Source organism: Pararge aegeria, chromosome 15 (assembly GCF_905163445.1).
Source record: "Pararge aegeria chromosome 15, ilParAegt1.1, whole genome shotgun sequence".
Classification (NCBI taxonomy): Eukaryota; Metazoa; Arthropoda; class Insecta; order Lepidoptera; family Nymphalidae; genus Pararge; species Pararge aegeria.
This window is the reverse complement of record NC_053194.1, coordinates 7,391,337-7,418,998: the sequence shown is the minus strand read 5'-3', so window position 1 is coordinate 7,418,998 and position 27,662 is coordinate 7,391,337. Positions and strand designations below refer to the sequence as shown.

Here is a 27,662-nt window from a genome sequence, read left to right as displayed (position 1 = left end):
GGTAGGTCCAATTTCGAGAAAGTGGTAAACCGCCGAATTCAACTCGGATGGGCAGCGTTCGGGAAACTTCGTGACATCTTCTCGTCCAAAATCCCCCAGTGCCTGAAGACTAAAGTCTTCGAACAGTGCGTGTTGCCAGTGATGACTTACGGATCAGAGACATGGTCGCTAACTATGGGCCTCATAAGAAGGCTCAGAGTCACTCAGCGGGCGATGGAGAGAGCTATGTTAGGAGTATCTCTACGTGATCAAATCAGAAATGAGGAGATCCGTAGAAGAACTAGAGTTACCGACATAGCTCAGCGAGTTGCGAAGCTGAAGTGGCAATGGGCGGGGCACATAGCTCGGAGAACCGATGGACGTTGGGGTCTTAAGGTGCTGGAATGGCGACCCCGCACCGGTAAACGCAGCGTAGGTCGGCCCCAAACGAGGTGGACAGATGACATCAGGCGAGTAGCTGGGAGCCGTTGGAGGCAAGCGGCCCAGGACCGTGCATTGTGGAACTCCCTACAAAAGACCTATGTCCAGCAGTGTACGTCAATTGGTTGAGATGATGATGATGATGAATATATCAGAATATCTAGCTATATAACAGGTTTTCCAAATTGATCCAGTTCTTTTGAGTTATCCATTAAGTACAAAAAAAATAATTCCACTATCCTGACATGCAGATTTGTACGGTGTTTTAGGCCATAAAAGTTTTAATTTTCAGAGCATATTGCACTCATTTCTACAAGTGCAGCCTGTAGGCCAAGTATTTTCGGAAAACTTACATCGCTTTCCGGGTACAAATATTTTGTTTCGTATACAGAAGTAATGTGTAATAAAAAAAAATTGGCCTTAATGCCTGAAATAAAGTTACATATTATTATTGTTTATAATATTAGTATAGTGTAATACTTTTGTTTCATTCATTTTTGTTAATTGCCGTTAGTTACTGCACGACCATTTATTTGTAACAAATTACCTATAGCATTTTCTTCCTTCCACATCCATATTCTAAAGCCTCATAATTTTTAAAATAAATTTCGTATAAACCTACTAAAAATACTTAAGGAAAACGTTAAATAAATAAAACGCACTATTAATTAGTTTCTAAAATATTGGTTGATCCAGAGCGGTCCACAGAAATCCACTTTAGTAACTTAGGTCTATAAAAGAGAAAAAAAAGCATTAATGGTTAGGTAGGTACACGTTGACGACGCTGCGGGCAGTGCTAGTAAAATATACCTATTTCTGAGAATAAAAACCTTTGATGGCCTTTGGTATATCGTAAAATATTCTGAAATATAATAAAACTGACAAGATAATTAGATCTTCCCTAAAGAAAGCTTTTCGATACCTACGCGTACTAAGCGAAAATAAAATTACATTAAAGAATACGTTTTGTTAGGTATATTATAAAGTAATTATAATCATCAGTCGTTTTATCACATGATCACTCTCTTATCAGAACAGAACCGAGATATGTGTAATAGATGGTATCCGGAATAAGCTGTTCGGTGTATGGCTGTTATATTAAACTCATAACCCTAATTGTTTTCTAGGCGATATCGTAGCGGAACGCTAAAATATCTACCCGCTAATCTTTTTCAGTAGGGGGTATTATTTACACACAGAAGTTAAAACATATACCGAGTATCACGATTGCATTTATTATATTTAAGCATCAAAAACCACTTAAATTTAGTAGTATTTCTCGATCAAGCTAGGCGGTTGGACACTTCATTCATTTACCAGTGGAGATTGATGTTTTGAGTTTACCATAAAATGAGGAAAAATGGGAATCGTTTTTGAGCTCCGCGGGTGTGAAATGAGACATGCTCGGGACGACTTCTCTGTGTTTAGACATTGCATGCAATGATGGATGATTGAGGGTTTTGTATGTTCTTAATTCTGTGGTACAACCCTATTGAAGCCACGGCCAGAGCCAGAAATTATAAATTCCCAAATTGCCCCTGACGGGGCCCAATCCCGGGACCTCCCATTTATAAGGCCACAGCGCTCACCACTGCACTGCAGGTTGTGCCCACACCAGATAGCGTGGGTACAAGAGAACAAGAGAAGTAAAGTAGGTATATCCTTTAGTTGTTTTGTAGTTACCTGCAGGCAGTGTTATAATTTTTACTTAGCGAGAGTATCTGTTTCTGAAAAAGCCAATGAAGCAAATTAATTCAACATGGATTAGAAAACATCCGAGGCCTTTGTTCATTGTGGCATCATTATAAAAGATTGTAAAATATACTCGTAATAAAGCTGCCAAGATAAATAAAGATTCTCGAAGAAAGTTTTCCAGTGCTTAAATGAGAGTAAAAACTCCAATAAAGGCTTTTAAGTTAAATTTTATTATTTTTAAGTTCGACTTCGTAAAACGCAGTTCTGTAGTTACATTTCAATAACGGGTTGACAATTATTGTATCTCTACGGATATTATATAGGGTACGTACACATTTAAACACTTTTCGTATTTATTTACCATAAACATGGTAATACCTTAAAAAGGCTCATAGGCTCTCCGCGTGTAATGGAGAGAGCTATGCATGATAAAATAAGAAATTCAGACATCCATATATAACCATTGTTACCGACATAGCTCAAGGAATTGTGTAGGGCGTAAAACGTAGTACGGAGGACCGAAGGACGTTATAGTACAAAGACGACACTGCACTGCAAAGCGCAGTAAAAGTAAACCTAGGTACATGGATGGAGTCACTAGATATATAAGGCACAGGCCCCTGGAAGTCCGAGAGACCTATTTTCAGAAGTGGGATGAAATGATGACCTGTTTAAACCACATGTTTTTTTCTAAAGAAACAGGTAGTACGTCATTGCTGTCACACAAATATGTCAGAGAAAAAAATTTCTGAAAATTAAGTGTCAACTTGCTTAACGAGACGAATAACTATATGAAAATCATTGTGAGCGTGCTGTTTTCTTTTAAATTTCGATAACATCAGATAAAAAATATTTTTTTTATAGGGAAATAATAATTGCAAACTAAAATTAATATTTACAAAAACCTCAGATTAGTTATAAATAATTAAGTTTTTTACCTATTTTTAAATAGAAGTTATCTAACCATTGCTAACAACCTTCAAATAACATATTGTTCTGAAAATGAACATGGCCACTTGCATTTTCAAGGTACCAGAAAAGAAAAGGGCGAAAAACGCACACGAGTATGTTTTAATTTGTTTTTGTATAGTTCCAAATTTAAAATTACGAGATTCAAAGTGATATTATAAGTGGATTATAAGGAATTGGTTTCTTTGGTTTTTTTGGTCTTTTTCGTAGGGAGTAGTGTAAAGTATGTATCACTCGAGAGAAAGCTACTCGTTAAAAAAAACTACACACTCTTTAGTAATCGGTAACTTTCTTGCCTTAGTTAACTACAATCCTTCATCAACTTCAGTCCAATAACCAGGACAGGCGATTTAGTGTGCTAAGCACGTGGGTACGAACAATAGAAAAACACAACACCTAACAACTACTAGACCTATCCGGGAGTCGAACCCATGCCTTCTTTATGAATAGTCGAACGGTGAGTGAGTCAGTGACCTTTCCCTTCAATCCTTACTAATATTACGTCAGTGTTACTAATATTTGTTTGTTTATTTGTCTGTCCTTTTTCAACGCACTAACCAAGCAAAGAATCAACTAGATTTTTGGCATAGAGTTGTTTGAAAGGCCAAAGAACAATATAGGTAAATTTTTATCTCAGAAAAACAAAAAGTTCTCACAGGATTTGTAAAAAACCCTTAGAAACCAGACGAAGAAGTCGGGAAGCAGCTAGTCGGGCAGTACCCGTGTAATAAAGATTTGAGTGCACCCTTTTCATATTAAGTACACGTTTACATTGTAAACGGTACTAACTTACAACTAGGAACGTTCATTTCATGTTGTTTCCGCTCAACATTTGCAAACGGATAGCACATACTAATATAGAAACTTAATCTCGAACGCGTGCAACGAGTATTTATAAGGGATTTCATGTGAACTTTAACACGCAAATGAGAATTGAGTTGATGCTGGGGTGATATGATATTTGCGGTTGTGTGCAAAAGCGTTCCCATGACCCAGTCACGAGGCGATGAGTTGGAACACCGTGGGGTTTTAGTCGGTAAGAGTCCGGCATAACCACTGCAACCCCCGTGGTGTAGTGGTATCCATGAGGATTTCACCACGAGATATAAAGAAAGGGGTGATATAAATAAATAAATAAATATACTGCGACAATAAACTCATCGCCATCTAGTCCCAAAGTAAGCGTAGCTTGTGTTATGGGTACTAAGATAACTGGTGAATAATTTATATGAATAATATACGTAAATACTTATAGTATATAGATAAACACCCAGACACTGAAAAACATTCATGTTTATCACACAAATATTGTCCAGTAGTGGGAATCTAACCCACGGCCTTGGACTCAGAAAGCAGGGTCGCTGCCCACTGCGCCAATCGGCCGTCATGATATAAATATACCTATCAGCAGAAGTCCGTTCGGCATTATATGTATAAGTAGAGCTCCCGCTAAGCTGCATTGCTGTTTGTTTTTAAAGGTCTTTGTTGCCCGTAAACCAATCTGCACTTGGCCGCGTAGTGCACTTCGGCCTAAAACCCTCCTCCTTCTAACCCATACCCAGTAACTGGCCTATAATGGGTTGATGGTGATGATGATGAGGCTTACTCCTACGCGCAGGGTTGACTGACACGGGTGTCCTGCGAAGTTTTTCGCTGTTTATAGGCTATGGGGTTCCATTTAACAACAGGTATGCCATCTTCCTGATAGTCAATTAAAAAAAAAAAAATTAGTAACGCCAAGTGATTTTTTGTGTATAAATAACAAAAATGTACAGAAATAATAAATTGTTAAAAGAGGTGGAAAGTACCCCATACCCGTGTTTACGTACATATATGGGAATGTGTGTGTTGCATCCTCGACTTGAATATAACACTCCTTTTCATATCGCATATGAGGAAAAATTTATAAATACGGTTAAATTTATTTGATTCTTTAACTTATTTTAGAATTTAAGCTATTAGTCTAGTACAAAATAGAGATACTGCCATTAAAATTATGTGCTTATTGGAGCGGTAATAGCGCCTAGAAAAATGTGCTGAAAGCGTGTATTAGCACATAAAAAATTGCAAAAGTTATAAATAAAAAAAATGCATTTTTTTCCAATATTTCATAAAATATTTAAGAAATTTAAAAAACCCGGAACTCTCCAGTTTTCTTAATTTTAAAATTGCAATTGACGGCCTAGCTGTATCATCTATATCAATAGCCTACAACGGTCCATTGCTGGACTAAATAACTTCCCCAACGGGAGGATGGAGGATATTATAAATACGCTTGGCAGAAGGGGTGTTAAGCGCAAGATGGTAGTAGTAGCACAGAGGACGCTGCTCGCTCTCCGGTATATTCCATAGTCCCTTAGGGCCGAGGATCGTATTCGTTCCCCCAAAAAATGCCGAAGCTCTACCCATTAGAGCTAGGCTATTACCGCTTCAAATTGTATTATTATCGCTTTTTCCGTGTTGGGCCTTGCCGACGTCACTCTGTGTAATTAGCTAAAATCAAAACACGAGCTCGCAAAAATCAACACATTGTTATAATGTTGATGCACAACAACCTCTGTGGAACGATCTACGAGATAGCGCCACTCGTAGTAAAGCAGGCTATGACGCAATATGAATTGCATAACTATCTATTGTTTGATGCCTAATAATCAGGGCTCCCAGACCAAATGTTAAATATAAATAAATATACTACGACAATACACACATCGCCATCTAGTCCCAAAGTAAGCATAGCTTATGTTATGGGTACTGAGATAACTGATTAATAATTTTTATGAATAATATACATAAATACTTATAATATATAGATAAACACCCAGACACTGAAAACATTCATGTTCATCACACAAATATTGTCCAGTTGTGGGAATCGAACCCACGGCCTTCGACTCCGAAAGCAGGGTCGCTGCCCGCTGCGCCAATCGGCCGTCAAAAAAATTAAAATGCCTAGTGTGTTTGGATTGCCGATTTCTGATGCTGGATGGTAACGGCAGATCAGAATACAGTTATCACCATCACTCCTCTTCCCGCAGGCGACTTACGAGGCGAATGGACAGCAGTGCCATGTACTGCAGTCACCAACGTCTGCCCCACGTGATTACAGGCAAACCCTCCCATTAGGGCCTTTAATGCAGAAGTAGACTGCTATAGGTTTTTAATAATGATAACTAAACTATACCAGTTTTAGTACAGTATCATCATCTTTGTCATCAGCGTACTCTCTCAGTTACACGAAATAATGGAATATAAGCTTAGACCTACATCTGGTTGACGGACTAAATAAAGTAATTCCAACTTTTACAATCAGCGACTATGCTCAGATGTTATTGACGAAAGCCGAGTCTGATGGCCTAAAGTTCTCTCCGAGGAACGGAAAAACATTAACGGTCAGGGTCGTTTGTTTTGGGTCAATAAACGACTTAACGTGGGCGTAAGTAACATCATCCTAGTTTTCATAATAATGTAAGCTGTTAATGTGAGGTATTTTTCAAGAATTCAAACCCATTAATTACCTATACCAATGCTATAATGGATATATGGGAGCACAATAACCAAGATAATACTTACGCCAGACTTACTCCCCTGTGATCGGCTTTTTTTAATCTATAGACTAGCGCTTGACGGCAATGACACCCGGAAATAAGTGAAAAAACGGAGATTTAGCGTGCTTACCTATGCCTATTCACTCCTGACTTGAAGGAACCCAAATTATAGTTATCTGAGAAGATGGAAGCCGATTGCGGTGTTAATTAGGAACGAAGAAGCAAAAACGCTTTGTACGAGTCCAATGGAAATCAATTAGGTAACGGTGCAGATCCTTACGATGACTTAGTTCGATGGCAGAAATTTCACTCGCCTGCACATAACTTACTCTCGATAACCAACTATGGAAATCATTATCATCAAAAGCATAGACCCGTCTATTGCTGGACTAAATTCCTCTGACAACGAGAGCTTTTTTTTCATTACTACATATATACAAAGTATAAACTTTTGATCATGTCAGTCATACGTTACACCCGCTAAACTTCTCAAACCCCACATAAATAATTGGCCACCATAATATAAATAGTTGGACGGCGCCAATTCGGAAATGAAGAATGAATTTTTCGATCTTCAGCCAACCCACACACTACGCGAAGATGCTGACTCACAATTGTGTGGGATGGCACACTGCAATAATACGCAAAGCTGATGTCATTTACTTTGGAGAAAGTCCATAATATTTTAGATGAACACTATAAATAGGAGATCAGTTTACCGCATAAAATGGAAATGGGGACCAATATCTTGAAAGATATGAAATAATAAAAGCCATGAGGGAGCCGTTACTGCTTATAATAAAAACTAGTCGTATCTGAGAGTGAAACAGTTCCCGTATGTAGGCGTAAAGTGCATTGACTAGTTGTGGCGCCAGAAGCCCACGTGTGAAAGGCTGAAAGTTGAAAGGTCGCGCCAAAACGTAGGATGATATTCAGAATAACGATGTCGTTCATCGTTTCAATATACTATGCGTTTCTTTTTCTAAAAAACGCTCTATTTTACAAGATCCTTGTGTAAAAAAGAACAAGTATTATACTAGCTCTGGCGCAGGCGAACTGAGGGAGGTAACAGGGAAAAGCAGAAACTGTCATTTACTGTAATACAAAACATTTTATGCGTTAATAATCCATTAATATTGAAATTATACCGGCTCTAGCCCACTTGACTGTTTGTTGATCAATAGGTTTCTGATATCTATTGCTTTTAACTGAAATATCCATAAAGTACAGCTTGATCCAAATTTGACGCAAGAGAAGCTGAGAATAAATGCTTGTGTATTATATAAATTATATTTCGTATTTGTGTTTTGAGATTTATATAATGTCGCATGAATGAATGAATAGTATTCATGAAATTATTATGAATGAGAGAATTTAGTAAACTTGTATACTATTATTAACGAGGGTTGTGGAAGGTCTCACGGTGTAGCCATAAATACACTTTTGTAACTAAGTTTTAAGCCCTTACGTTTCCACACTGCTGTATTATTATCACATTGAATGACTAACTAAATCAAAATATTTATTATTCAAGTTTTAATTCTCGAAAGTAAGTAATAATAATATTATTTGAATCTTCTTTATTAATTAAAATTATAAAGTAGTTGAAAAATCCAAAAGTGCACGCCTCATAATATCATTTATTACAATTAAATTGAGATAATTTGTAAATAATAATTAAACTTCATCTAATTATACCGTGAAAAGTCTCGTGAAAAGGCTTCTATTCCTCAAAAAACTGAAGCATATAAAAACAAACTCGATAAGTGAAGTATTTCGCTCGTTATCGTGACCACAAGATACAGGATCCGCACATACAGACACACATCAGAACTTTTTTAAACAATTTTTTAATTAGTTCTAATAATAAATATAAGAGATTTAAAAATATCATGAGTGTTAAAAATAGTATTTTTTCAATACCCACCTCAACAACGCTTCGCTTAACAAAGTTTAAAAATAAAGTGAATTGTAACAATATTAATATTAGAAGTAAAAATAAACTTCTAGTGCAATTTACTATGCTGAATAATATTAGTAATTCATTTATGGGATTGTATATCATTTTATAACAAATTACCAGATGAAATCCTTAAGATGTAAAGTTTATATAAAACGTAGAAAAATCCTATTATAATATTAAGGATTACACTTAAAAAATGCTTGGGTATGAATTGATGTAAATTCATGGCTTACATCACCTAACATTAGTGTTAACATGTTAAACGTTTCATATATGGCCTGTGATAAGCCCTACATGAATAAAACATTTTGAATTTGAATGTGGTATAAAAGGATAGATAAGATATTTTTAAAGTTATATCCACGAAAATAATATAATAGGTATATTTAATGTACTAGTTTATGTATTAAGATATCTATTCTTTAAAATAATTGTTTTATAAATATAACCTAAAATAAACTAAATAAAATCTAAAACGTCCTCGAAATCGAAACCACCGCAGCGAGGCACAGTTCCTAAGATGCTGGCAGCATTGTCCCTTTGGATGGCCAAACTAATTCGTCGGCCAAACAAATTGGTATATTTTATATTATTTTCTTTAGTACTTACGCGCTACACAGTTTTTAAATATTCTTGCTTGCAGCAGGGCTAGCACAGGCACGAGATAAAAGTTATATCCACCGATTATATAATTAACTTGTTCACCTGCTAAAGCACGGGAACATGGGATAAGAGAAGTTTTTCATAGAATTTCATATTTCAACTTTTTTTTTTTTTTTTATACTACGACAACTTGAAAATCAATAAAAGTATATCTCGTAGTATATCATTATATTTGGTTAAAAAATAACTTTTTTTATAAATTAATTAACTTTACTACAGCGAAGCGTAGTCAGCTAGTATTTTCAATAACAATGAAGTTAAACAGCTCTTACAGTTTTTCGCTTGTGGAGTTGTTATGGTGTTTAATAAACATATTACGAGTACCACGAAGTGTTACTATGCTTGCTTAGTTCAATTAGCATTATCAAAACGCTTTAAGAATTCGAACATCACTGTCGAATTTTATTAAAATTATTATCGTTTGTCATAATTTAATTATGCAGGAAGTGGAAACAAATAAAAAGTATTTACTTTCAATTGGTTTCTAAAATACCGTATGAATGTACTGCATTATTTTTAAGCAGACGAACTTGGCGGCTACCCTGCTATCTATATGCAAATGCTTTATATTGGTTGGTCCTCCTTTCACGCAGCAACCGATTTATGTCTTTTTTTACAAAAACTTTAGTTTACGGGCCGCTGACTGAAGTGATGTAGCCTAGTCTTCAATCCGGAAAATCGCAAGGTTCCTATGGGATAGATCTAACACGCAATTCTGTTATAGCCTCATCATGCTAAAAGGGGTTTGTAAAAATTCTAAATTCAAAATCCAAAAATCTCCTCATCATGATATAAACCCATTACCGCCCAACTACAGAGCACGGGTCTCCTCCCAAAAAGAGAAGGAGCTTTAGTCCACCACGCTGGCCCAGTGCGATTTGGTGGATTCTACCACCTTTCTCCATAAAGTTCTCAAATGTGTGTCTCAAACATCGTGAGGAAATACGATTTTTTTCTTCACCGTTGAAGAAAGTGACATTTAAATTACTTTTTACACTTATTTTACTTTAAATTACAAAAAAAATAATTTACAAAAGTTAGAGGAAAACTAAGAGTTGGGATTCGAACTCGTACCCACTGGGCTATCACCGCTACTAAAACCCATAAACACACAAAAGTAAGTTTATTCGTTTGTCTTTCCTTTACGTAGCGACTGTCGCTTTTATAACATTGATTTTATAAGTGGGAAAATACCTGATACAATTACTGACGTACAGAGGATACACTTGAAAGTAGTACCTACATATGTGCGCGAAGCTATGGCCAGTGCTAGTTTAATATTAAATGTTCCCGCAGTGGTTATCTATTTTCGGTCCACTTTGCTGAACGCATCTCACAACGAGGATGTACGCGTCTAATATGAAATAGGTATGTCTGTAGTTTGGATGATGGATTCAGTATTGTTTCAGTTATCTATTAATACAAAAATAGTAACTAAAACTATGATCATGCCAGCCAACTTAAAAATAAAATGTTAATTTCAAACCTGAGAGAAGCAGTACCGTGTGTTGACAGCAGATCAGAATAAAGTGGTCACCACCCCTCCTCCGGAAGAACGGGCAGCAGGTCAATTGCATGGTGGGGGCATAACATTTTTTCATTACGTGAAGAATCATCCAGTTCACTCTTACCGCAAGCCATGTTAACGAACTTCGTTCCAAAATCAAAATCTTATTATATATCATTCGCATTGCAAATACGTACATAGATAAGAACGACGAAGAACGACTTACGTACACAGCCGTTAACAACCAATCAGAAAAGAAACCCATGATGATAACGGGCGAAAATAGCGACGAATCATAGTCTAAAAAGTACAATTCTTTTTTTTCTTAACGATTGGCCACCGCTTGGTGACAATCATGCCCGTTGGAAAGCAATGATGAGGTCTAGTTTGAAAGCAAGCTTGCCTAGAAAAAGCCTCTTCACTCTAGCCTTGAAGGTACTCATGTTATACGTGACAGGAAACACAGTTGCCTGGAGGACGTTCCACCGCTCACGGCGTCTCGCTGTTCTGTGGTAGAATGGGGACGGAGGAACAAGATTGTGAAGTTTCTGAGCACACTCACCAAATCCCGCTTATTTATGAATACTGTAAGTATTTTATAAAAGCAGCACGTCTTTGTCGGTAGGGTCGTAACTAGCCTCCCACCAGACAAAACCAAAGAAAACTCAGAAATTGTACATTTAAGAATTTGAATTTTGCGGATTTTGGGTCCCGGACCTCCCACTTGAATCCAAAGCACTCACCACTAAGCTGAGAAGGTCTTCAAACCAGTATAAAATATATCTTAAATATGAATTGTATTTCGAAGTATTCATTAAACAGAACATTAAATTTAATAAGGGGGGTTCTCAATTTAGTTTATATGGCGATTTGGTTATAGCTGCGTCAAATCTAAGCCGACTTGGATAAATCCATTTTCATTTATGTAACGCTTCGTTAATCCCATTAAAATTTAATGTTAATCTAAAGAAGATCTTCGGAAATTGAGTTCGAAACTCTTTAACGGAGAACGGCAACTTACAGTTCAATAATAATTTAGTAAATTGGTGTAGTTTTTCATTTTAAAAATACTATAAATTGCTAACACTAAAATAATCGCTTTGTAATATAGTAACCACCAACTTACCTCGTAAAAAAATATTGCGCACTCTTTAAACTTTACAAAGTTACGAACTGGGAGTAAAAAAAGCAAAACGCTTTAAGCAAAGTCAAGAAAACTTTAGTTATATATTAAACAGATTCCACAGATCTTTAATGAAGTTAACTAGTTATATATTCGAAGGTTTAAAGGTAGTTTTACATTTTAATTATTATGATAACAATGATTGGCTAAAACATAAGAATAAATAACAATGAAAATTTAATTAAAAATTAACATTACATTTTAATTATAATCTTTATTTGGTAAGTATGACCCTACTACACTATTATATAACAGAATAATTAAAAAAATTAAACGTAAGCAGTTAAGTGCTTTTGTTATCCTGCGATTGACACTCCTCCTTCCGACTTATTTATGTTAAATAACTTTTAACTTCACTTTATTATTATATATTATTAAATAAGTTTCTCCTTTAATCATTATTTAATTCTTTTAATATTATTTTACAGCGAATAAACATAATACATATAAGCAACATTTTTAATGTCACCATTTAAAATTTTAGATTGCTATCTCAGTAAAAGTTCAATGTGTCTGTCATATTTCAATATGTACATATATTTTTTTCTTATGTTTTATTTTTCTCAATTTTGAGGTGATTTAGGAAAATTACAATAATTCCAAAGGAAGAGCCGAAAAGTAGAAGAAATCCAAATATTTTTTTATATGAGTTTCGCCCTTCGGATTTCTTTTAACGGATAGCTTTCTTTACGTGGTATATAATGTATGGGGTAATCTAGTTTAATATCTACCTATACAATACTTCAAAGGTTTTAACAAACTGGACCTCGACTATGCTTTAAAACATCATTGACTGGCATTAAATCGGCTTACCTCGAATTATGCTATCAGTTCTCATTTTCAAGCAAATCCTATGTTTAGAATGAATTACAGCCCATTTGCACGTTCCCTTATAGCGATATCACTTATCGGAGCTTCTTTACTGCGGAAATATTCATTGAATACAAAAGAAGTGCGATTTATAAATATCGAAGTGGAACATATTACTTAGTTTTCTTTATTGTCCAAATAAAACACCGTGTTATATTATAGTTATATGTGTTATAATATATGTTTTAATATAATATGTGTTATAATATAACACAATGTTGTATTTTAGTACATAGTTTGACAGGAATTAAAGGTTTCGTTTTTTTACTAAGGAACATTGCGAATTTGCTCATGTTAGGGTTTAAGTAATGATACCTCATAACTAAGGTGATCCTTAGTTATGAGGTATCATTACTCATCATTTCATTAATACACGGTTGATTTTTGTAACTGTATTTTTTTTATATTTACAATAACTTTTCAAACTGATAACCTACAAAAATGCACAACCTATAAAAATCAACTTAAAGAATTGTATTTTCAATTTCAAAAATCATTACATCACGACAACTTTTCAATTTCAGTTCTAAAATATCACTCTAATATTAAACTGATCCATGAATAATAAAAAAAATGTCAAAGTGAATTATTTTGTAGAAAGTTACTCTTTTAACTTTAGAGATAATTTAAATCAAATAAAGCCTAAGTAGTTCATATAACAACAATAAAATATTTATAACTACTTAAGAGTACTTACTGGCGTATTATACGTTGTTGTACAAATTGACATTTATCATGTTAAAACGTTGTACTAACTATAATGCTTAAATTCACACTCGATATGTGAGCAGCTAGTTATAAACAACTATGTTATATATTGCGTATTGGCAAAATTTTGAGTTTGCTCATCCACACGTAGTTTCTAATATTTTCTGGCATGGTTAATAGTGTGCTGCCGTTATAGAAGCTACGAGTATAAACCTACCTACGGTGGAATAAGCTACTTGATGCGCCCATAAAATTGTTTATAGACTGATAATGGAAAATTCGCTCGGGGGCAGTTCTATGCTGGCTTTCCACTGAGCCCGAATAATACGCTCACTAATGTTGAAAATTGTAGCAATAGATGGAGATGGAGGTTTTTTTTTTTTTTTCAGTCGCTAATCAAATTTTTTAAACCGCAAAGACGAGGGGGTGTTATAAGTGTGATGTGTGTATATGTGTGTGGCATCGTATTTCCCGAACGGACAAGCCGATTTTGATTTCGTTTTTTTTTTGTTTGAATTATGTGGGGGCATGAGCCACTAGTGTTCTTAGATGTTTGATGAAAATCGGTAAAAGATGGCCGCCGCAACAGAATGGCGCATTACATATTTTTTCACAACTCCCTCAATACGGGTATCAAATAAAAGGGCTACTAGTAGAATAATATATATACTAAGAGACGGGATTTTTAAAAATTTTAATTTATATTTTATACAAGAATACAAATAAAGAATTGAGTAAATAAATAATCATCAATTACCACGAATAAAAACTGAAATCAAGTAACATTTATCTTCTATCTCTATCTCTTCTCTATATATATAAAAGAGAAAGTGTGTGGGTATGTTCCGTATAGGCTCCGAAACGGCTGGATAGATTTCAATGAAACTTTCAGGGAATCTCCGGATTGACCTGGCGAGTAATCCTGTAAAGTTTGGTGACGATCGGAGCACTCCTATGTTTGAACTGTCAAATACAGCTTTTATTTACTATGATGATATTCTATTGTTGGGTGTACATGGGTGTAGATAATGATCTTCACCCGCTCGAGAAGAGAATAGAAAAGAATGAATACGGAGAGAAATAAATGATTTCATATATTATGAGACTTAAATTAAAAATTTAATGATGTAAGTTTATTGTTTAGATAAAATAAAGCAAAATCTAGCCCGGCGAAGCGGGCTGAGTACGCTAGTTTTAAATAAATTAAACTTTAATATGATAAAATAATCACAATTAAATTACTATTTTCATTTGGGACTGATATATTTTTTTTCCCATATAGTTGTTTCATTTGGAAAATATTACTCTCAACTTATTTTCCGATCGTGAGTTGAGCGAAGACTGTGAGAAAACTTCTTTTTCGTAAGCTGCAAAAACCCGTTCTAATACTTCATTACTTTCCAGCGCTCTGCTAGCATAAGAGAAATAGAGCTTTTTTTTAATAACTATGGTAAATCATCAGACCATAGTTTTACTGCGGGTTAGCAAAATTTTGATGCATAATCGTAGCAAGATAATTCTTATTTGTTGGTAAAGTATAACTAAATTAGTGTCGCAAGCCTTGGGGTGCATTTCATACATACAAAAAACACTGCATACCCTCAACAGGGATCGCAGGGAGCCGAGAATGTGGTATTTTAAACTTCCTAGAAACATGGTCATTTTTGGACATGATGATGATATTGGATAGAAGCAGGCGTTACTTTGCGGAAATCCATGATACATTATCAAAATTAAGCTTAATTCGCTATACTCCGCAAAAAGCAGGAGAATCTGTGTGGTGTAATTTATAATTTCTTCAATCCTTATACTCCAGACCAAACAGATCTTCGGCAATATACCCTCTACGCGCGTTTCGCTTCGAAACCGGAGCATCAACTTCACCTCTATTGAACATATTCAGAAACACTCATGAGGTGGGAGGGGCTTAGATAGATAAGGTGGGGTCAGAAAGGTATAAAAGGCGATTTTTTCACTTAACAATTTCATTGTAAACTCAACATCCTGAGAATGCTCCGGTTTCGGAGCGAAACGTGCGTAGAGGGTATATTGCCAAAGATCTGTTTGGTATGGAGTATAAGGATTGAAGAAATTAAATAAATAAATAAATGAATAAATATACTACGACAATACACACATCGCCATCTAGCCCCAAAGTAAGCGTAGCTTGTGTTATGGGTACTGAGATAGCTGTTAAATATTTTTTATGAATATAATACACATAAATACTTATAATATACAGATAAACACCCAGACACTGAAAAACATTCATGTTCGTCACACAAATACTTTCCAGTTGTGGGAATCGAACCCACGACCTTGGGCTCAGAAAGCAGGGTCGCTGCCCACTGCGCCACTCGGCCGTCAAAATCAAAAATTACAAATTACACCACACAGATTCTCCTGCTTTTCGTGGAGTATAGCCAATTAAGCTTAATTTTGATAATGCATGATGATGATGATAAATAAAAGTTAAGCCTATTGGTGTATAAATCTGTATAAATATTTTAATTTAATTGTTCTACGACTTCCTAGCGCAGTGATGAGGACAGTATTTATATAAGTGGAGGTACACGGCAGGGAATAATATAGGTATTATTTCTTAATTTTCAATAACCTGTCGGAAGCTTCGGCCGTAGCTAGTTAACATCTTACTGACAGAAACGCGCCGTCAAGCGTCTAAGTGTCCCGGTACAATGCAGTGTAGAAACCATACCTATTAGGTTAAATCTAACTTCTATATCATGAATAGGTCATCACTCAGCCCGCTAGCATCTTTAACTTTGTCATCATTCATCCCGTAGTATCAACCAGGTGAGATTCCAGTCAAGAATTTTGTTGGAGTGAAATAAAAATGCTAAATAAAATCTTTGCTGCATCCTTTAATTTTAAATTAAATATTTATGCAAACGATATTCAAATTTTATTGTGCACTTATACAAGTATAACTTTGCTTTTTGTTTCTGTATGCGGCGTTCGAGGTTTTAACAACAGATAGTTTAATTCCATATTAATTTCACTAAAGCTGTGTTTGTCTTGTTAAAACATTTTACATTTAATAATATTATATTATCATACTAGATGTTGCCCACTTTCTTCGTCCGCGTTTATCACGGTTTTTTACAAATACGTAGCACGTGTTAACCGTATATTTTCTTTGGATAAAAAGTAACCTATGTTACCACTAGCGTATCCAGGTGGGGTCAGGGGAGGGCAGCTGCCTCCCCCTGAAAATCTCGCAGAAAACATATAAACTCTCTAAAAATGTATGGCGGCCACGATACAGACAGTCAGACAGACACACAGACAAAAATACAGTTTTGACTATGGAGGCCCTCTAAAAAAAATTCACAATACAGCCGCAAAAAATTCCCCTAAAAAAATCTTACTTGCTCTCTCTCTCTCTCTCTCTAGACTTTAAGCTGGGTACGCCCATGTATGTTACTCTCCGTCCTTTCGACTAACTGACGTTGTTTGGTTGATTAGTAAGGGCGTAAAGGAAGGGCAAACAAACAAACTAACAAACCCATTTTCGCATTTATAATATTAGTACGTAAAGACTAGTAAGGATGGTAAGGACGATATGCCATGAGGTGATGGCAAATCAGAATACAGTTATCATCACATCAACCGATAGACGTCCACTGCTGGACATAGGTCTTTTGTAGGGAGTTCCAAGTTCCACGATTCTGAGCCGCTTGGATCCAACGGCTACCTGCGACGCGCTTAATGTCGTCTGTCCACCTCGTTGGGGGTCGACCAACGCTGCGCTTACCAGTACGGGGCTGCCATTCCAGCACCTTGGGACCCCAACGTCCATCCTTAGAATACAGTTATACCACCTCCTATTCTACCGGGTGTTGTACGAGGCGACTAAGGAAATATAACAGAGAACGGGCAACAGCGTCCTCTCTGCTACTGCAACTACTGCAATCGCGTTGAGAGAGTCGTTTAGTCTAGCTGTAAACTTGTATAGGCTATTTATTTATTGTATGTACTTTAAAGAACACGCTATTAAGATTTATTTTATTAAAGACACTGCCCCATTTGTCGAGTTTAGGATGTTCGGCTACGGATAGTGAAGGCCTGGGTTAGATTTTCAGATCGGATCACTAAATAGTGAGCTCGGCGTTAAGGAATAGGCATTGTCCACCAGTGCCTCGGAAAGCATGTCAAACAGTCATTCACGGTTATTATTAGAAGGTTATATTAAAAGGTCTAGGAACAGTTAATACTAGCTAACCCGCATTGGAACAGTGTAGTGGGTTATAAATTTTAATCCCTGTCTTTTATAAGAGGCGATGACTGTACCCTGTACTGCAAAATTTGATATTCTTCTTCTTAGATGTGCATTCTTGACAGAATGGTCGTGGCTGTCGATACGAATTACATGGCGTTAGGCTTCATTAGATCGCATGGCTTCCCGCGCGAGTCTTCTTCACTTTTTGCGGTATCTATCCATCGAGTAGGTGACACTCTTGTCCTTTTTCCTTCAACATGACCTTGCACCACCAATCATTCCATCGACCACTCATTCCTTAAGGTGTGGGCAAAAATTTTAGTAACTGCACCGTCAACGTAAGTCTTTCCTTTATATCGAGTTCTTTTAAAATACAATTTTTAATGCTGAAAGCAGTCCAAGGGATCTTTAAAAAGCGTCCCCAGCACCACATCTCTAAGGCATCGATTTTTCGACGATCTTTTATTCTAAGTGACCACGTGTAAACAAATTCCTTAAAAGCCAGCAACGCATCGGTGGCTCCTCTGATGCTGATTTGCCCGCTATTAATATAAAAAAAGGTCTCCGCTTCGTATAAAATTAGTGTAAAGACAAGGCACTTCATGAGTCGAACCTTAGTGGTTTTGGTAATTCCCTTATCTTTCCATATATTATTAAGTTTCTCCAGTGCAGATGTGGTTACTGAGCACTATCTTCGAATTTTGATATCACACACCCCAGTTTAAGATATAATAGAACCTAGATCCGACATTATATTCTGATGTATAGAAGTCGTGACTTGTCAATAACGCCATCCCTATTGGCTGGTTCCAAGATTAAAAAATTCACTGTGCATAAATCCGCTACGTAAATGTTTTGTTTTGTTCATTTTCCTTTCTCATATTCCAAAATTTAATGTTATCATGTTTCTATATTGGTATGACTTCTCTGTTTGCCCTTTGAACCTTAACTTGACGATGAAATGTATGTGAAATATGTTGCGTAAGTCGTTTGTATCGTACCAGTTATATTATCAAAATTAAGCTTAATTTGCTATACTCCGCGAAAAGCAGAGTGCTTCTATCCAATATCGTACCGGATATATCTGAAAGTATCTGAAAAACCAACATTACAAGGTCATAGTGTGATTTTACATAGTCTAAAAATAACAACCTTGCTTAGTTCACGGGTTATTTAACGTAAATAGATATTTAAAAGACTGGCGGGTACTTCCATACGTTACATAAGCGTGCTCGAGGAGCATACTTTTCATCATAACTGACCGTAAAGAATCGGGATCGTGTGGCCTAGTAAAAGAACCGAATATCAGATGGTTTCTCTGAGTAAGCAATGTTGAAGTGCACAAAAGTCCAAGTGGATAAAATCAGTCTTAACAATCAAAATGTTATTCCAGCAAAGATATTTTAGTGAAAATTCCTCATGACCTTTACGTCACAAATTGTGATTACAACGATTGAAATCCCTATCCCTATCCATAGGGATAAGGATAGGGATAGCCCTATCCCTACCCTACTAATATTATAAATATCAATGTAAGTTTGTTTGTACGCTTTCACGCAAAAACTACTTAACCGATCCTCATGAAACTTTGTACACATATTCTTGGAAGTGTAGAGTTACTTGTACTATAGAGGTTATAATATTTATTTCATTTTGCCCAAACTTAGTATAGATCTGATGAATGTGGTTGGAGATAGTGGACAGAACTCCTCAGCGGGCAGCAGTAAACCCCCCATTTAAGGCTTAGCGATACTGACTACTTTAATTTTTTTTAGAACTATAACTAAATTGAATGTCACATCAAAAAACAAAATCAAACGCAGACGAAGTCGCGAGAAACACCTAGTAAACTTATAACGATCAACGATTGTCGACGCCTATCTTGATCGTATATGAAGGGATGATACGCAGTCATGATAGGTGGTATCTATGCGTGGCTCAGATACAAAACGGCACCATGTAGAGTCTACTTGTTCTGGATGATCAAAGGATGCAGAATTGGTCAATTGGAAACGTGATCATCCCATCACCTACTCACTACTTTATATTACAAAATTTGTTAGTTGTTTGTCCTCACTTCACGCCTTAAATAAGCAACCGATCTAATTGATTTTTGGCATAGAGTTAGTTGAAAAGACGGGGTAATGTAGGTCCTGGAAAACATCAAATTCCCAAGGGTGGCTTACATTTATATGTTTACATTAATATAGTCCTTACTTTCCGTCCTAATAAATCAACCAAATAACACGTTCACCGCGGGTATATAACCAGGAATATAATATACTACATGCGATGCCGACCCATGGCGGGTATATTTTGTGACCAACGGGATGAAGAATTGAACAATTGGAAACGCGATTATGATATATTAACAATAAGATACGATACGGTACGTTAAATTATACGGTTATGCGGATACGGTGATCAAATGATACCTCTCTAGACCCAGCTTAAAGGAATCCGGGGGCTTTTAGCCTATTGTTGTTAAAATATAACGAGTTGAATTACAAATAAGTTATTATTTCAAATGCCAGTCCCAGCTACACGTTTTTCTTTCAGTTATATTTACGAAATGGTTGTCCCACGAGTTGAACAACGTAGGTAATCTAGCTTGGATTTTTTTCAAATAATGTCATGTATCCCTAGAGGGAGAAGCGTAGTATACTGTTGTTGCTAAAATAAATGAATTTTTTACGAGAGTAAAAAACAAATTGGGCTATTAGATACGCTAATAGAAAGAATACTTCAACTAGGTACTTCTAAAATTGGATTGGCTGAATCTCCTAATGCCGGTAATGACTTACGGTAATGAAACATGGTCGCTAACTATCATTGATCTAATAAGACTCAAAGTCATTCAGCTGTTGAAGGAGGGAGTTATGCTACATTTTGTTAGGGGCACATAATTTAGAGGATCGATGCTTATCAGAATCAATAAGGGGCTACAGAGGCGGCTACGCGCCGCAAAACGTAGCGGTGGTAGACCCGCCACTAATTGGACAGACGACATCAAGCTAGGTGATTCCCAGCTGTTTCTTTTATTATTTCTTCGTACTAAAATTTAAGATGGATTTTGATGAAATTTAGTATAACGGTGTGTTTACTTTATCAAGGACTTTCAATAATGCAAATTTTATAGATATTGGCAAAGAAAGAGTCTTAATAAAAACTATGAAAAAAGTATATTCCTTCTATAACACAGAAACTTTAGAATTTAAAACATTACACTGATGCCATCAAATTCATCCCAAAACTTACCAGGAACGAGCTCTGTCACAAACAGCTCGACTACAAACACTTCTCGCAGTGCAATCCGCGGGCCGATTAATCCGCGGATTATTATTAGTACAGAATAGGCTCCGAAAAAACTGGACCGATTTCAACCAATTCTTCACCAAAAGATAGTTAAACTATCACAAAGTAACATTATCTGTAATTTTTTTTTTAAATAGAGCTCCTTGCAAATTAGCAAAATTTTGCCTATTAAATTCATGATACAAAAAAAATATATGATTAAAGCTGAGTACTTTATGAATTAATGAGTAGTCTGTAGTAGCTACTAGCTAGTAACAAAAAAAAGAGTACCAATTTATTCGGGATTAGATCTATCCATCATAGTTAAGTCACAATATCAGCTTTTATCTTTAAAATTTTAATAGACCGCCGGTAGGTTTCTTATATAAAAAATTGCTTTAGCATGCTCTTCATTAAATTGGATATTTAGAAAGGACTAAAAAACTTTTAAATTTATTCCAACTGGACTATTAACGTAGAAGCTATAGCTAGTTTAAAAATTTAAAGACTACACCTAAATAACTTTTTTTTTAATTGTCTGACTTCGTCCGCGTGTTTTTGTTTTAAAGTCAGCTTTAAAACAAAAACAAACGCGGAAGAAGTCGCGGGCAACAGCTAGTTAAGTATAAAATAAAAAGAGGATTATGCAACTAATACGGTAACCTAAATCCGCCCGTGCTAAGTCGGCGCAGCCGCTCGTTATTTATAAAGAGTGCGTCGACATATTATTTGTCGATTCACTCATATAAGTGTATAGGTAGGTAGCGCTTGCAGTGTGTTGCCAACCTCGGTACATTCACTTGCGTCATCGACTCTATTCGAAAGTCCAATTTAAAAATAGGTTAACGGTAGTTTTCTAAATGTACCTACCTGCTTCTTAAACGTTTTTCCTTTTAAACCTAAAGTGAACAACTATTCTAATTTAATAGTCGCCAATAGCAACTGTAAGAAAGGGGACGCTCGTATTAAATAAATTGTTGATTTATTACAGTGACTATCAATTTCATTATGTAAGAAACATTTCGTTACCTACTATCATGGCTTAAAACTATTTTAAATGACCTACCTTGATGTCTTTAAACAATGAATTATTATTCTGAAATCAGTTCGTTAATAATATTCATACACATTATTTTTTTTCTTACTACAGCCTCGTTATTCTGTCCAACGTCTACCATTCATTGGTAAAAATAAAAAAAATTGGTTGCCTGTAAAGTCGGTATACGGGCGAAAGTTTTACGTGACAACGACTTTGAGTGGTAAAATAATTTTAATGTGAATATTCATTCGTATAGTAGGAAGAAGGATGAAATAATAGTAACAATTTAAAACATTTATTTATACAAAGAATTATATTTAAAACATTAATTTATACAAAGAATCTCGCACTGAATTTCATATTAACAAAATTTTATTTTTACCTTTACACATACATACGTATTTATATACAAATATACATACAATAACTTGCAATACATTGCGTACAATGAAACAGCGTTGACTACAAAGGGACGCGTGCCTTTCACTTTTTATGTCTGTCTCTCTCGCTCTTAGGCGGGCGCGTGCCTCTCACTCGCTCTCATTGTGAGCGCATAACGTGAGCGGAGCGTAACGCAGTTTCTTGAAGTGTCACCCGGCAAACCAATTTATAAGACGTTGTCACGTCAAAACAAAGAAATATTATTAATATTATAATATTAATAGTTTGGTGTATAAGAAGCATCGTATATCCAGTGGAAGTGGCCCGGTGCGCTGAGGGTTAAAATACAAGTTTAAGCGATGATAGTAAAAAAACACTATATTTTTTGAGATACTACGAATTCAAAAGGAGAGGCATTATACTCATCATAAGGCTTATAAATGCCTTTATTCAAAACATTAGCCTCCTCTAGAGAGATCTAGAGGTAAAGCAGGTTTGTACAATTAGGTAACGATTTTTATTAGGTACAAACTTTAATGAACGGGGCTTATAGGTAAATATTATTAAAGAAGCTCTTAGGATAGGTTATCAAACCCGGTCAACATAACTGAACTAGCACAATCGAACATTTGCGCTTTTGCAACTAGGCCACACTTACCTGATCCCTTATTCAAATGAGTAGATAACATAAATTACTGTTATAAAAGAATGACATGAAAACCGCGCTGCATTTTCTGTCTTTTTCCCGTTAGTGTCCTCCGTAGCGTGCTTTCATGCTCTGCGCTTAACAAGACACGCTGGCTACAGCAAGACTCTTTGTTTTGCCCTCAGCTTGAATCAAAATGAGTAGTGGAGCATTACAAATTAACGATTGTAGTGTAGGCAACCCTAAAATAGTTAGCGTGAACGTCATCACGTCACGCATAGCTGTAATGTACTTAGCTGTAATACCTAAATAAAATATTCACTCGGCCTGGTATTATAACCGACATTAATCACCCTATCGCCGTCTATTTCTAATGGTTCGAGAGGGCGTAAGCAATTTTAAAGGGGGTGTTTGATAAAGGTGGGCCTGTAAATTTTATCGACAGATCATTCAACTACTTCACATTCATATTCATAACTCCTTCATTACGCTTAATAATCATGGTATCTTAGTTATCTCATCATTCTCTACCTTCAAGTGTTAGTAACAGTAGAGTTTTTGATGACAGAAGTTGTCCGGAGAAGCAATAACACGATGTTTTTCCTGCCACCAAGCAGCATTGTTGAATTGCTTAGCACCGGTCTAAAGGTCGTGTTTACCGGTGTAATTACGCCTAGGCTTAACATGGTTTTGAAACATCGTCGTTAAAAAAAACTATGGGCCTCATAAGAAGGCTCAGAGTCACTCAGCGGGCGATGGAGAGAGCTACGCTCGGAGGAACTCTACGCGATCGAATCAGAAATGTGGAGATTCGTAGAAGAACCAGAGTTCACGACATAGCTCAACGAGTCGCGCGGCTGAAGTGGCAATGGGCCGGGCACATAGTTCGGAGAAAGGATGGACGTTGGGGTCCCAAGGTACTGGAATGGGAGCCCCGAACTGGTAAGCGCTGCGTTGGTCGACCCCAACGAGGTGGACAGACGATATTAAGCGCGTCGCAGGTAGCCGCTGAATCCAAGCGGCACAGAACCGTGGTATTTGAAACTCCCTACAAAAGACCTATGTCCAGCGGTGGACGTCTATCGGTTGATATGATGATGATGATAAGGCTAACCCCTACACCTCAGGTTGATTAACACAGGGCGGCACGTTGCAGGACGTGTTCCTGGCACGCCAAGTTCCTTGCAAGTTGTTGCTCTGTTTATAGACGATAGTGGATCACGGCACATCACATTCTCAGCCCTGCTATTTATTGGATGACGAACTGTAACCCCCTATATAAAAAAATATGTCGTATCACAAAAACTACTAACTTATGCTATCCCAACTATCCGGCCTGGAACAAATTTTCAGAGACCAAGCCAATGGTCTAGTTTTCCGCCCTTAAGTAGTAACAAAAAACTTAACAAAGTCATACCTTTAATCAAAAACCTCCGCAATTTTCTCGAAATAGAACGAGAACCTTATTTCGTTGTCCGGCCTAAAGTGAGCAAGAATTCCATTTTACTGGATAATTCAAATCAATCAAATCAAGTAATATTTTGATAAACATCTATTAGCCTCAAGATTAAACAACTTATAATTAATGCAACCCAAACCGATTGACGTCTGACCTAAAAGCGTTATCACATTGGCGATTCGCTAGCTAGATAAAGCGAAGCAAAAGCGCGTCTCCGCTTTTATTTCGAAGCGACTACGCCGTGAGAGTACAACGTATGCACCAATGCGCGGCGGTCCCGCAGAATCCTATCTGCGTTTTGGATAATCTGGAAGTTTATATAAATTATAGACGCTCTTGATTTCGATTTATTATGTCATTAAGTTATGTCAATAATACATTATACAGCTCTAAGCGATTGTAGTAACGGAATGGATTACGACGAGGAAACACTGTTATAATTTTTTTACTTGTTGAAGACGAAAACGACAGCAGATGTTACGACAAAATTTATATTTTAAATTAAATAAATTGACAATAAAGAGTGACAGACATCTGCGCGAGACCTTGAAGATATACGAGAGTCTACTTTGTGAGCGGCGGCGCGGCGTGTTCGCTGCGTGCTCGCCGCGCCGCGAACAAAGCCGCGCTTTGAACCCGTTCGGCAATAGCCAGTGTGATAGCGCCCTAAAAACTGCCAAGTGACCTTCGCAATTTGTTACGGATGAACTAGAAGGCAGTTAATAATTTCCACTCCCGGATTAACAACTATATTATTAACAAGCGATCGACTTATACTGTTTGCAACTTTCTGGCTGATTCTGAAGTCAGCTTTTTTATTTGAGCACTAGTTAACGTTTGACAGCGAATGCACTAATGGTAAGGAGCGCTGTCTATGATGAAAGCGCACTCAATTGGAACGATCCTTTGTATATCCTTGATAGCTTTGGCTGTGCTACAACTAGTATTGCCCCATTGCTGGGAAAAGCCTGCTCTCTCGTTGTAGACATGACAGGATTTATGATTTGATTTATGATTATTATTTGATGTGTTGGCTTTAACGATGATTTTTAAGCATTAGTGATCACACGTTATGCTGTTGCTGCCAAACAGCGTTGTGGCTCGATGCTGTTTGGTCTCGCCCATCCCTAGAAGTAGTAGAACTATTATTGGCAGAGCTCGCGCGGGGAAGTACAACCCCCATACTTAGTACTGCCTCTAAGCAGCATTACTGTTTTCCGATCTGAAAGCCGTGGTTACCGGTGTAATTATAAGAATATGAGGCTTAACACTTACGTCTCAGGTGGTTTGAAACAGCGCAAGTGGATCTCATTTTATAGGCGATGAATTCCGACTTAATGTCTCATAGGCCATCTGCTTAGTTTATTACGCAAAAAAATTCCGGTACGCTGAAAAACTCTCTCTGGTTTAAAAGAGGAGTATTTGTCCAGGAGTGGGACACTAGTGTGTTGTAAAAACTTGAGTTTGATATTGGGTTTTTAAAACATATCTTTCTTTTTTTTGCAGGTCACAGCCGCAGGTAAAGCTGTATTGGTAACTGGATGCGACAATGTCCTAGGAAACGCGCTAGCCAGAAGGCTGGATGACCTTGGATATCACGTCTTCGCAGGTTTCCAGAACAAAGCTGGAAACATAGACGCTGATATGCTCAAAGAAGACTGCTCTGGTAGACTGCACACACTTCAATTGGATATCACTTCAGAATCGCAGGTACTATTATACTATTTATTTATTATTACTATTTTACGTGACTTTGACAACACAATTCCACCTACCTCATCATCATTATATAAAAGGTATTTTAATAGGCTATTGAAGTACCACTGCTGGTAACAGGCCTACTCTCTCATAGGAGAGAGGGTTTTAGAGCATAGATTCATCACACTTTTCTGATGCCGTTTGATGTGTTCAAACGATTATTATAATATCATCATCATCATTATCAAGACATTATCGACCCACAGAGCATGGGCCTCCTCTAAAAAAGATAGTTTTAGAGCATGGACTAAGCACGCTATTCCAGTGCATTAGCCCAGCGTAGCGCCAGCAGCTTGGTGCCTGTATTGCTTTTCCAATAATATATCTTTATTGACCAAAGAGCATTGAACCACTTACAGATTCCTTGTAAATAGGTTACAAGGTGAGCAGAATAATATAAAGCCAATTTTGATGTATGAACCCATTTTGACGGAATTTAAAAATATCGAGCAGCTAACCTTCGCAGTAACACAGTATGAAGAAGAGATACTATTATTCTTAACTCTGAGGCAGTAGACATTTTTTTCGATTGCGGATGATTACGATTATTATGGACATTAAGCTTAATTTACTATACTCCGCGAAAAGTATGGTGTAATTTATAATTACTTCAATCCGTATACTCTACACGCTCGCTTTCGTTTCGCTCCGAAACCAGAGCATCCTAAGGAGATGTTGACTTTACAATGAATAATTGTAAAGTCGATATACCCCACACCAAACAGATCCTCGGCAATGTACACTCAACGCACGTTTCGCTCCGAAACCGGAGCATCCTCAAGAGATGTTGACTTTACAATGAATTCATTAAAAATTACATCATACAGATTCTTCTGCTGTTCGCGGAGTATAGCAAATTAAGCTAAATTTTCATAATATATTATGGATTTCCGCAAAGTAACGCCTGCTTCTATCCAATATTAAGAATGATACTAAAAATGTATGTCAATCTTATGTAATTTGAATATTTTATAACCGAGACCGTCAGAGCTTTTACTTGACATGCTATGTACAAAGATTTAACTTGAAATAAACGGGAAGAAAAGAAAGACTACAGAGAAAATACATTGTTTTAAGTAGCGAAGGCCCAAAATGCCCTTGGGGAAAAAGTGCTCAGGGCAAAAACTAATTCTGCATTCGATACATTATGAGGTCGACCCTATTTTGGTCTGTATAATAAAATTTACCGAGAGTTAATATAATCAATATGCAAGTTTCCGCACGCCTTTGTCTTCCTACGTTTTCCTACTAAAATATGTTTCCAAGTTAAAAAATCAATACATTATATCTATTGTGGCAAATTTCATTCAAATCCTTCCGGC

General features: G+C 36.5%; 1 protein-coding gene across 3 annotated transcripts in view; it reads left to right on the top strand.

Annotated features, from left to right (window-relative positions):
• LOC120629984 (D-beta-hydroxybutyrate dehydrogenase, mitochondrial) overlaps positions 1–27,662 on the top strand; it is an 82,254-nt gene that overhangs the window by 36,913 nt on the left and 17,679 nt on the right. For all 3 annotated transcript variants that reach the window (XM_039899097.1, XM_039899094.1, XM_039899095.1), the window contains exon 4: positions 26,089–26,292. In XM_039899097.1, coding sequence (XP_039755031.1) covers positions 26,089–26,292 — 204 coding nt within the window. The remainder of the gene's footprint in view (positions 1–26,088; positions 26,293–27,662) is intronic.